Raw genomic sequence first — 12523 nt, forward strand, 5'->3', positions numbered from 1 at the left:
AACTTTATATAAATGTCATGTCAGTAAGCTAAAATTTTTGCAGTCCCTCTTTCTTTTGCCCAAATATTTCCAAGCCTCATTACTTTCCTCAATCCAGTTCAATTGGGTAAACATACTAATGCAGTTTGGAAAAAACTTGGTCTAGTCAAGGACATCCAATTTACTGCAACCCTGAACATGGATGTTTTCCTGGCCACCCAGTGATCTCTGCTGGAGACATATTCATGAAGTCATTCTATGGCCTTTTTCATCTTATTGCTAGAACATTGGAGTGGGAGATAAGTAATTTCCCCTGTTACACAGAGGAAAGGTACCCAAGGAAATGGGAGAAAGTGATATGAAAAGTGAGCAATTGTAGCACAGGTGGAGTTAGATATTTTGACTTTGGTTTGGGTTCCCTTCACATCATGCCCATGGTTCACGGTCCTGGGCTTTTCCTACCACTGGATTTCACTTGGGCTAACTGAAGGAAAAAAAAAAAACTGTCTTCTGGTCCTTCTCTCTCATGATTAAAGGGGACCATAGAGGATATTGTTCTGGTGGCTTTTAGCATCTTATATGGTGAACTGCATAGATATTGGGAGTTGTACTCTTTTTCTCTCAATCAAAAAATGAGGGGAGTTAGATGACCTCCACTGTCTGTTTCAGCCTTTAATCTATGATCCTATGACTTGTGCAAAAGGTCACTGCTTATGTTATAAAAGCAAAATACCATGAGAACAGAGGTTTGCCCAGGAGAAGTGAAAGGCCCTTTCTTCCCAAGCCAGATGAATAACTTGGCTTAACCTTTGCCTGGACAGCTAGATGGCCCAGGGGATAAAGCTTAGGGCCTGCAGTCAGGAAGATCTGAATTCAAATTTGGCCTTAGACACTATTATGACCCTGGGCCAATCATATGACCCCTTTTTTCCTAACTTCATTCATAAAATGAGAACACACTAGAGAAGGTAATAGCAAACTGTATCTTTGTCAAGAAAGCCCCATGGGGGGCAGCTGGTGGATTGAAAGCCAGGTTTAGAGATGGGAGATCTTGGGTTCAAATCTTACCTCAGACACTTCCTAGCTATGTGACCTTGGGCAAGTCACTCGACCCCCATTGCCTAGCCTTTATCACTCTTCTAAGACAGAAGGTAAAGGTTTAAAAAAAAAAGAAAGAAAGAAAGCCTCATGGACAAAGTCCTTGGGGCCACGTAGAATCAGCCATGACTAAACAAAAATACTTTCCCACCTAGGAGTCCATGCTGGAGCCACACACAGTTCTACCTGAGAGGCAGGGGGAATTTGTGCTAATGTTAAGTCAGAAGACTTGGTTCATTCCTATCCCCTCCCAGTTTACCCTGGGGCTTCTTCTCTGGGTCAGCTACAACTAGGCTCTCGGTTCTAGGGAGAGGTGGAACCCAGGCATAGTCAGTCACTCAAAGCTCGAAACTTCCTGATGGAAGTGTCTGGGCTGCGGGCCAGTATCTTCCCTTTTCCACCCTAGTAGGGGAATTACTGCCTACACTCGAGTGTCTTCCGAGGGAATAGCCTGAGGAGTAAAGTAATTACAATACACCATGACTACCCAAGAGGAGGGTCTAAGGTGCCTTTCGCCAATTGGGCGTCTGCCTGGGTGATGGAATCTTACCCAATTAAGAGTGCTTTTATCCAGGGCGAAAGTAATCGTTAGCCAATAGGCGGAGCTCTTTCCAGGGGGCACGAGGAGGGTGTCCCCCTCCCCTAACCCCGCCCCAGTTTTCCCAGTAGGTGGTGCGGGCACACACTGGGCGAGTCTATGGGGTATTTTCCCAATAGGCACCAGCCCTGGCAGAACAGTGCTTTTTCCCAGGGGGCGGAGCAAGAAAGGTCACTGACCAATGAATGGAACTCCTCCCCCCATGGGCAGCGAAATGACTCTTCCCTGTCTCCCATAGGTTGCCCTGGCACACATGGGGTGGGTCTTGAGGGATCTTTCCCAATTGTCAGCAGCCCCGGAGAACGGGGGCGCGGTCAGGGAGAGAAGGCGGGCCTCGGTGGGGCGTCTGGTTAGCTGGGCAGTTCCATCAGTCCGCTAGCCGGCCGGCCCGCCAGGCAGGTTGCCGGGGATTTGTGCTGAGGCGGATTTGTCCGGCTTCGCCTCACCTCGCTCTGCACGCCACCATGACGAGCCTCGAGCCTCGGCGGCCGCCCGGCCTCGATGGACTGGCGGGTCCCAGCTCTCGCTCCGTGCTACCGGCATGGAAACGAGAGATTCTGGAGAGGAAGCGAGCCAAGCTGGCTAGCTTGGGGGCCGGGCCGCGGGGCTTGGCAGTGGGAGCCGACGCTGGGACTGGAGATGAGGCCGCCGCGGGGACTCCGGCGGGGACTCCGGCGGGGGTTGGGGGCGACTGCCCTGGGGAGCCAGTTCCAGCGGCAGAGCGACTGGTACTGGCCGATAGCTTGGGGCCGCTGCGGGAGAATCCCTTCATGAGACTGGAGACGGAGCGCAAGCGGCTGCGGAGGGGGCGCGGCGGGGCACTCGGGGCCCGGCCCTCGACGGGGCGGCCGGTGCAGCAGCTGCTGGAGCTCTACAGCCGCGTCCCGGGCATTCGCACCATTCGTGCAGACAACATTCTCATCATCGAATCCGAGCCCGGCTTTTTGCCCGGCCAAGGGCCCTACGAGGTGAATGCTGTCGGTCCTCGTTCTGGTTCGGACCCACTGCAGCAGCTGCTGGCCCGGCGTGGCTGCCCTGTGGCGGAGATCCGGGCGGCCGAGGTGGTGATCTACGAGACGCCCCGGGCAGCAGCCGAGGCGGCCGCGCAGCCCGGCAGGGTCAGCCGTCTGTTGGAGAAGTTCGATCCCCCATTAGCTAGCGGTGAGCCCCGATCCCGGGCCCCATCCCCACCTCGTCGCCGCGGGAGCCCTGAGCGGAGCCGGCCTCTGGTGCCAAAGCCTCCTGCCGTCGAGCAGCGGAACTCGGCGGCCTCCCCATCCCTGCCCAGCCCCGTACCCTGTACTCCCAGCGTCGGGGAGAGAGCTGCCTGGTTCCAGAGGGAGCAGGCATCGGCAGCTGCCCCATTCCGGCACAGTGACTTCCTCGAGAAGACAGGCAGCAACTCTTTCACTGTCCACCCCCGAGGTATGGCCAGAGGAGGCCGGACAGTACCAAATGGGCCTGTCATTGAAGCCACCCCGGAGCCCCGTCTGGGTCCTGCCAATGGCCTCCCTGCAGGGTGTGGCCCTGTGCCATCCTCTTCCAATACTACCAAAGGCACAGAACAGTGGAAGCCAAATGCTGAGGAGGAGGCACCTATCCTCCACCCTTCCCCTGGCCCTTGCCTGACGGGCAGTGCCAATGGGGGACCCAGTGCCACTCCAGCTGCCACTTCCACATTCCCCAAACACAGCCCGGCTAGTGCCACTCCCAGTCAGCGTAGGTGGGTTTCTGCAGCCACCAGCACCAATGACTCTTTTGAGATCAAGCCTGCCCCCAAGCCAGATATGGAGAACATTCCTGATGAGGATATCCAGGCTAAGGCCTTGGCCAACCTCCGGATGAACTCTAAAAACTCCTTTGTCTTCATCCCTAAGCCCAGAGTGGAAGTGCTAGGCTCCAGGGCTGGCCATCCAGTGGGGAACAAAGCCTTTGAGCAGCCAAAGGGAAAGGCCAGTGTGTCCTCTCTGGTTGGCCACTTAACTCATGTACCTCTGGAAAATGGGGGCCAGCACCCACAGGAAATTGTGCCTGCCTATAGGAATCATTTGGGGAGTGAGGCCCTTCGGACAACTGAGGAAAGGGACCCTGAGAAACAAATAGCCACAACCCTCTCAGAGGGGAATCACAAGTGGCAGGGAGAGGTCCCAAAACTTCCCTCTATAGAAAAAGCTTTCAAACAAGAGCCTTGTGCAGACTTTGAGATTTCTGACACATCTCACAGTACCTCTGTCACTCAGATTCATGAAGAACCCAGTAAAGCAGGTCTGCCAGTTACTTATATTGATGAGGTAGATTCAGATGATGAATCCTACCAAGAAGCCAAACCAGCTTTCAGATTCACTGATGCTCCTAATTATCGACCTCATCCTTCTCTGTCTAGCAGCAAATCTGAAGTCCACTATCTGAACAATAATACATTCAAGGTGGTGCCTAATAGGAAACCAGCTGTCCCTGAGGTGAGCTTCAGCCTGCCAAATGGGGAACTGTATACTGAGGAAGAAGAGGAGGAAGACCAATGGAAAGGGAAAACCCTGGAAGACCCTGAATCATCCCATGAGAATGTGGGAATGTTATTCAAGAAACGATATCCCACCGTCAATGAAATTGAAGTGATTGGGGGCTATTTGTCCCTGAAGAAGTCCTGTTTAACCAAGATCAGGTCCTCAAGGAAAAAGGTAATGCTGAATGAGAGATACCAGAGATCTGCCTAGCAAGGAAGAGTAGGAAAAATGTGTGTTCAGGTGATAGACACAGACTAGCTAGCACTTGGTGAAAGTTCCCAGCTTCTTAAAAAAAAAAAAGCTTTATTGATTTTTTTCTTTATTTCCTTCTCCTTCACAGTCATTTTCCACTGATTATCCCTGTTCCAACAGAGTTCTCTCTTTTGACAAATATATTCAAAGTAAATTAATATATTGGCCATTCAGTACTTTAAGTCCACCACCTTTCTGTCCATCGATGAGAAGCATGCTTCAATAGAAGTCCTTTAAAGTCATGGTTGAGCATTGTATGGGTCAGAGTTATGAAGGCTTTAATGTAGTTTTCTTTTAATTATGGTGGTCCTTATGTCAATTGCTCTCTACTTCTGTTTATTTCAGTTTCCATCAGTTCAAAATAAGCCTTATCAATTTTTCCAATTCTTTGTTACCCCCCAAAAAAGGGCTACTGAGAATATTTTAGCATATCTGAAATCTTTAATTCTGTTTTCAGCTACCTAATAGGTCAAAGTATATATGTAGTTTGTTGATGTTTTGGGCATAATTCCAAATTGTTTTTAGAACAATTGGACCAATTTACCAGCAGATTATTAGTGTACCTGTTTTCCTATAGCTCCTCTAACATTTACTTTTCTCATTTTCTGTTTCCTTTGTCTAAACAATGGCTGTGAGATCAAACTTCTGAACTGAACTAATTATTTGACTCAAAGAAGGGTTTTATTGGAGCTGCAATTGTCAGTGGGAAAGTAACAGTGAAATTTAAAAAAAGAGAGACAGAAAAAGAACATTAGTAGAGTATTTTTCTGATTTCTTCTGATTCTACAACTTTTCCTTGTTCCAAATCTGTAGTCAGATCATATGTTGTTGAGATTGGTTGTGACTGCTCTTCAGGTGCTTTTTCATGAATGTTCAGAGGCCAGAGACACAGTATTATCTTGTTCTGGTCCAGGCTGTTGTGCTCAGATTGTTGGAGATATTTGGATTGTTAAAAACAATTTGATGCAAGAAGCAGGCTTTCCCCAAATTACTGAGCTTTCCCTCATGGCGTCATTGCCTTCTTGGAAGGCACCTGTAGGTATACATTAAACAATTTTCTAGTAGAAGTTTACAGAGGATTCAACATTTCCCCTACTGCTTGTTTTGTCATTATAACAACATTTCTACATAGGATGGAACCTGCCTCATCACAGCAAGGTGGTGGCAGCTGCCCTATTGATTAGAGATGCAGGTGTTCCTGCCCAAGGTTTGCCACTCAAATGGGAAAAGGGGACAGCTTTAAAAAAAAGAACTTAACTTATGTGCTCTGTTTGTCTACTTTGTGGGCAAATCCCATTTATATGAAAATTATGAGCCAGTGTAGTGTTTCAGAAAACACTGGCTTTAGAGTCAAAGGATCTGGGTTTGAATGTCATTTCTGCTTCTCATTGAGTGACCCTGGGGATATGGTTTTACATCTCTGGACCTCATTTATAAAATAAAGGGAAAGGAGGAATGGAAATAGATGACCAGTTGATTTCTAAAGCTCTTTTTTGCTTGAAATCTCCAATCTTCTGATCTTATGGCCCAGAGCCTCATCTCAAGGAAGGAAATTTGCCTGCACAAGTCTCCCCAGAGGTGGGTAATAAAGCTCTGACAGGAGAAGCCTGAGGGGTCTCACCTGGAGCTATTGTTTAAGCTAAGAATTTGCCAGGTGAAGGGTAGAAGACAAATAGGAAAGAATTTTAGGTCTGGCCACCTAAAATGTTGATGGCTGTGTCTTGTTCAGTAGCTATAGGAGGATAGGATACTCCCTATCCTCAATGTCAGAAAGGCTCAAATTCAAAACCTAACTGAAAACTACTGGCTTCATGACCATGGTCAAGTTTCTTAAGCTCTCAGTACTCTAGATAAATTGCTGGAAAAGTGACGATCTGTATTGGTGAGAGGGAGTTTCCTTATTTGGGAATTCCAAATATTAATAAAATAAAGGTCCAGTTCCTCCCCCTTAAAGCAATGATGTGATGTCAAACTCAAATAGAAAAGAAAGCCACTGAACCTTCTTTGAGTTATATGACAACTTAGAAAACCACTTATTAATATAACTGTTCTATTGCATTTTTGTTTTATTAAATATTTTTCATTTACATTTTATTCTGGTTTGGAACACTTCTGTCTTAAAGGATTGTCATCTGCAGGGGGCAAAGTTTGCTGACCTTATATGAAATTCACAGGGCCCTATACTTGATTTTCAGCTGAATCTAACTTCACATTAGAGGCCCTCAGAGAACCTCAGGAAGTCTCTTGCTCCCACAATGAGTAATTAGAACAGGATGATTCTCTGGACAGCATTCTGGATTGGAGCTTTATACACTTTGAGTACTCTTAGGACTTAAGCTTTTTTTTTTCTTAGGAAACTGGATATCTCTACTTTGATTTCCAAATTTGGGGGTATGTTTTCTCTTTTGGCTTTTCTACAGATTATTTCTCTGTGTTTAGAATGTTTCCCTTTTGTGGGAGAGCTTTTCTGTTTCAGTTGTGTGGTGCCAGCTCTGACTGGTAAATCCATAAATCCTCCAAACCTTGTGAGTAGAAACAGAAATTTACCTGGGCTCAAAGTCCTAACTCTGGAGCCCTCAGAAACAGGAATGGCCACATGGAATTAATAGGCTTGTTAATTCCCTTTTATTTAATGCTGTTGTCATGGGGCAGGGCTAGGGATCAGTCTCATCAATTACAAAACCTATCCGAGCTTTTCCTATATTGAATGATGAAGTCTCAGAGCTATGAATGTATCCATATTATTTCCAGATCCATAAGAAGCATTATTATAATGGGGGTCATGCTCTTTACTTTCTGTGAAGGACTTTTGGTTACCTTTTATTTACTCTCTGGGATTGGCAAATGGGAGAACTGACTCATTGCTAGCTGGGTCTCAGTGGTGGATCCAGTTCTTATAGGCTTAGGCTTGGTGTCCTTTCTTGGGCTGGCTTTGTCCTTACTCTGCTATTGATTCTCTCTGCTCTTAACTTTCCTTTGGTGAGCTCACATGACCCACCTTACCCTTAGGCTTTCTCCTGGATTTAATGAGATTAGTAGGGGAGAGTAGATTGTACTAAGCTCTTGAGGGCTTTAGGAGGAAGCAAATCTTGACTCCTGAAGGAATTAAAAGAGATCTATAACTGAAGAAAAAGTGAGGGGCTGTGTGATATAATGGAAAGGGTACTGGATTTAGGTAGAGTCAGAGGCCTTGAATTCAAATCCAAGTTTGGCTACTTGCTCTCTGATCTTGGATGAGTTCCTCTCATCTCTCTTGGGCTTCATTTTCCCTGTGAAAGATGAGAGGGTTGGACTAGATGGTCTTTAAGGTCATTAAATCTTATGAATGATGAATACCATAAGAACCAGACTAAGTAACTTGAAGGCCAGGTAGAGACTCTCAGATTTGGATCTGACTATATTTCTAACTGGAGCTAACTCCTTCCCAGTCCTGCTTGCTGGGAAAAGTGAGGGGGGGGGGGTAGGCAGGCAGGCAGGCAGTGCCGGCCTAACCCTTTGTACCTTGTACCTGAGCACAGTGCCCCATAGAACCCTCCCTGCTAATACCTTTTTCAGAAAAGCTTCTGAAAAATTTCCAGGTTGTTTCCAGTTCTTTGTTTAACCTTGGGGCAAATTCCAAGGCTAGTAAATACCATATTACTTCCCTATTGGTGGGGTGACAAGGGGCTCCTTTGGTAATGAAACTGAGTGACAAATATCAAACAACATACCCTGGTCAGCCCTACTCATCTTACCAATGGTGACATCTTCCATTCATTTTAGAGCTTCCTGAGTGAACTGTTTATTTCCAGGGCTTCTCATTATTTTCCTTTGAGATCCTCTTAATGTGATTTCTGCTTACATCACTATGCCCAAAGGTTCTCTTGTTTAAAGCCTCTCACAGCCTTTCCAAGACTAATGCAAATGCTTCCTTTCTCTCCCCCTCTCCTAGCTTTTGCACATGGTCCTGGCATTCTGGCACCGATTTACAGGGTATTTCCTGCCTTGATTCTCTTATCCATATTGCCTTTTTCCCTCTCTTCTGCACCTCTCTCTCCTCTTACTTTTGGGGTCTCTTCCAGGGGTTAGGTCTTATCCTCTTTTCTCCCTGTCTATTCCTTTGGTGAGGTGTTCTGCCCTGATAGTTTGTCTGTTACTCTGTATATGTGGATGACCAAAGCACTTCTCTCTTCCTTGGCCTGTTATTCTAGTCTGTGCTTCTTCATCTCAGCAACTACCTGAATATTCTCTTAGTATTTGGAATTCAACATATTTTAATAGCAAATAAAGTGCAACCCTTCCTTATCCTCTGTGTTGATGTCTCTCACTTTCTGTTCACACTTCCTCTCAGTGTGGTGGCTGTTCCCTTATGTCATTTTTCATACCTGCCTCTTTCATAGCAAAGCTGTTGACTAAAATCTGGTAATCTCACTGCTCTCCTATTGCTTAGTTTTTGTCCCCATGGGGCTTTTCCTCTTCCATATTTGCATGTTTGTTATCCCCTTGATCATAGCTTCCACTTTAGCAGGCAAACCAACCTATGGTCCTAACACCATAACTTTTCCTTTCCTGCATGCCATTAAAAATAAAATCAAACTGTTCTCTTTGCTTATCCTTTTCTCTCTCGCTTTTGCTGCTCTCTCTTTGCTATCCCTCTCCAGTCCTTAAGTCCTCAGCTTCCCCAATTATTCCAGGCCCTTTATTACCTTATGTTATTTAACCTTGAGCTAGGTCTCTCATTTAATAGTCCTTCATATTTATATGGCATTTTTAAACTTGCACGAAGGCATTTTCCTCATTATGATCCATATTATTATCTCCCTTTTACAGATAAGGAATTAAAGCTTGTAGTGGATAAGTGAGTTGCCCATTGTTGTACAGCTAGGGAGCAAGGCATTTAGACCCAGGTTTCCAATTTCAAGGGCAGCACTCCATCCCCTGTACTACCCCTACCACTTCCTTGTGTTAAGACAAAAATGAAATGAACTAGGGTTTTTGTTTGGGCATCTCATATCTAGGACACTGAGGATTAATAGTGCTTGAGATAATGGGACCTCAGGAATAAGGAGCCTGTTTAGGGGAGGAGTGCTTAATCCGAGGTCTTCAATGGTGGGGTGGGGGAGTCCATGAATAGATTTCAAGGGGCCCATGAACTTAGATAGGAAAAAAAATTATTTTTATTCACCCTGAATTGAAATTTAGAATTTATCTCAATTATTTAAAGACATTATTCCAAGAAGAGGTCTATAGGTTTCACCAGACAGCCAAAGGGATCCATGACACAGAAAACATGAAGAACCCTTGATCTAAAGCGTTTGGCAACTGAGAAATAGAAGCTAAAGAAGCTGAGGGAGACTTAGTGACTCAGGACTCCAAAGGGGTTAATAAAATTTTGGGGGTGGTGAAGAGAGGTAAGAACAGAAGGACAGGCATTTCTTGATATAGAAAAGATAATGAATGCAAATAAATCTAGTTCCAGATAAACTAGATTGGAAGAGATTGATAGGGGAGTAGGCTTGAGCCTAAGCCAAGAGAAAAGGAAAAATTATGACCTTGGGAAATTGCTGAGGTGATCGAACCTGGCAGTGATCATTTGAAGAGGTCCAGAGGAGGGAGAGGGAGACCAGATGGCTTCTCTTAGGTGAGTAGGCAGGCCTGGCCAGAGTCCTACTGGGAGCAGAACCTTCACTCACAGCATTGATTCAGGGCAGTTGCTTCTACCCTTGTACACACACAGGGCCATTTGTCCATTTCATTTTAAATCAGAGGCAGCATTTCATGTATTGGAAAGAGTGCTGGGCTGCTTGGAATCAGGAGGCTTGGGGTTCAATCCCATTGTAGGCATTTTCTTACTCAACCTTTTTGAATCTGTTTCTGATAATGATAGATGTCCTGCCTATCTTCCTGATGATTGTGAGAAAAGTGCTTTGTAGATAGTAAAGTGAAATGGGAATTATCTCCTCACAAAGCTCTAATCAAGTATTTATGTATTTTAAGCCCTTACCTTCCATCTTGGAATTGATACTGTGTATTGGTTCCAAGGCAGAAGAGTGGTAAGGGCTAGGCAATGGGGGTCAAGTGACTTGTCCAGGGTCACACAGCTGGGAAGTAGCAGAGGCCAGATTTGAACCTAGGACTTCTCATCTCTAGACCTGGCTCTCAATCCACTGAGCCACCCAGCTGCCTCCATTGACTTGTGTTATAAGCAAAGAACCCTACTAATGGGGGATAAGTTTGTGACTTCTCATCTCTAGGCCTGGCTCTCAATCCACTGAGCCACCCAGCTGCCTCCATTGACTTGTGTTATAAGCAAAGAACCCTACTAATGGGGGATAAGTTTGTGCTGATACCTTCTCATGGTATCATTTGCTATCATTTTTGAAAATTCTATTTTATTTTATTTTTCCATTTTTAAACATATTTTTCTCATCTCTTAAATATTTCTCAGTTACATGTAAAAACATTTTTTAACATTCATTTAAAAAATTTTTAAGTTCCAAATTTTCTCTTCTGGGGGAGAAGGCCAACAGTGTGATACTGATTATTCATGTGAAGTCATGTAAAACATATTTCCATGTCAGCCACTCTGGAAAAGAAAACACATACAATCCTCACTCTCCTCTCCCCCAAGAAAATTTTCTCCCTGGAGGTGGTTAACTTTTTCATCATGAGCCTTTTGGAATTTGTATTGGATCATTGTATTGATCAGAGTAGCTACATCTTTCACAGTTCATCATCCTGAGGTTATTGCTGTTATTGTGTTCAATGTTCTCCTGGTTCTGTTATTTTATTTTTAAATATAAATTGTTTCCTCCTTATCTCTCCTTCCTTGCCCCTCCCTCAACTGAAAAAGCAAGAAAAACAAAACCTGTCATAAACATGTATAGTCAATACAAATTCCCAAATTGGTCATATCCAAATACCAAAACACATAAACCTCAGTTTTAGCTCAGTCCAGCTATTTGGAGGTGAATGACATGTTTTATCATTCGTCCTCTGAACTTATGGCTGTTCATTATGTTGATCAGAGTTCTTAAGTTTGTCTATAATATTGTTTTACATAAAATTTCTTCTGGTTCTGCACATTTCATTTTGTATCAATTCATACAAATCTTCCCAAGTTTCTCTGAAACCATCCCCTTCATCATTTCTTAAAGCACAATAGTATTCTATCACATCCAGATACCACGATTCGTTTATCCATTCTCCAGTTTTGATGAGTACTCCTACAATTTCTAATTCTGTCACCACATATTTTTGTACATATGGGTCTTTTTTCCTCCTTATTTGATCTCTCTGGGGTTATAAACCTAGTAGCAACATTGTTGGGTAGGAAGCTATTCCTGATTTAATAGCTCTTTAGATACAATTGCAAATGGCTAGACCAGTTCACAAGTCCATTTCCAATCATATGTATTTGTGAAGTGATTGGCTGGACCAGGTTTTGTAGTCTGTGGCCAGGGAATAGTATATAGTAAGGGGGAAAGGCTGTTGGTTCTGTAAACTGTTTCCTTTGGGAAATACACAAAGATACTAATCAATAATTAATAATAATAATAATAACAAACAACTTGTATTTATGTAGTGCTTAAAGGTTTTCCAAGCTCTTCATTAATATATCTCATTTGATCCTAATAACAACTCTGGGACATAAATGCTATTATTATTCCCATTTTACAGCTGAGGAAACTGAGGTAGGCAGAGGTTAAATTAACTTGCCCCTAGGAAGTATGAGGCTGGATTTGAACTTTTGTCTTCCTGACTCCAGGCACAGTGCTCTGACCACTGTACTTCCTAGCTACCTCTCAAACAATTCAGCAAGCAAGCCCTTATTAAGTGTGTGCTTGGTGTTAGGTACATAAAAACAAAGGTGAAACAATTTCTGCCCTTGGGGAGCTTATAGTGTAGATAAGGAAGGCAACATTATATATCTAAGTATATATAAAATAGTTACAAGGTAATTTTATTGGGGGAGGAGCCAGTAGCTGGGGTGTGGGGAGGGGTTGGATCAGGAAAGATTTAATGGAGAACAGGGTTCCTTATCCTCTTCTCTGGCATGACCAATTTCTCAGAATGTTTATTGATTTTTTAATCCTAATCTTCTATCTTAGAA

At 44.3% G+C, this 12523-nt stretch overlaps 1 protein-coding gene across 1 annotated transcript in view; it reads left to right on the top strand.

Moving 5' to 3' along the window:
• Positions 1-1953: 1953 nt before the first annotated feature.
• The window catches only part of TPRN (taperin), a 35998-nt gene continuing 25428 nt past the window's right edge, over positions 1954-12523 (top strand). The window contains exon 1 of the mRNA XM_007475456.3: positions 1954-4353. Within this exon, the coding sequence (XP_007475518.2) occupies positions 2140-4353 (2214 nt within the window). The 5' untranslated portion in view covers positions 1954-2139. The remainder of the gene's footprint in view (positions 4354-12523) is intronic.

The sequence above is a fragment of the Monodelphis domestica genome, chromosome 1, assembly GCF_027887165.1.
Source record: "Monodelphis domestica isolate mMonDom1 chromosome 1, mMonDom1.pri, whole genome shotgun sequence".
NCBI lineage: Eukaryota > Metazoa > Chordata > Mammalia > Didelphimorphia > Didelphidae > Monodelphis > Monodelphis domestica.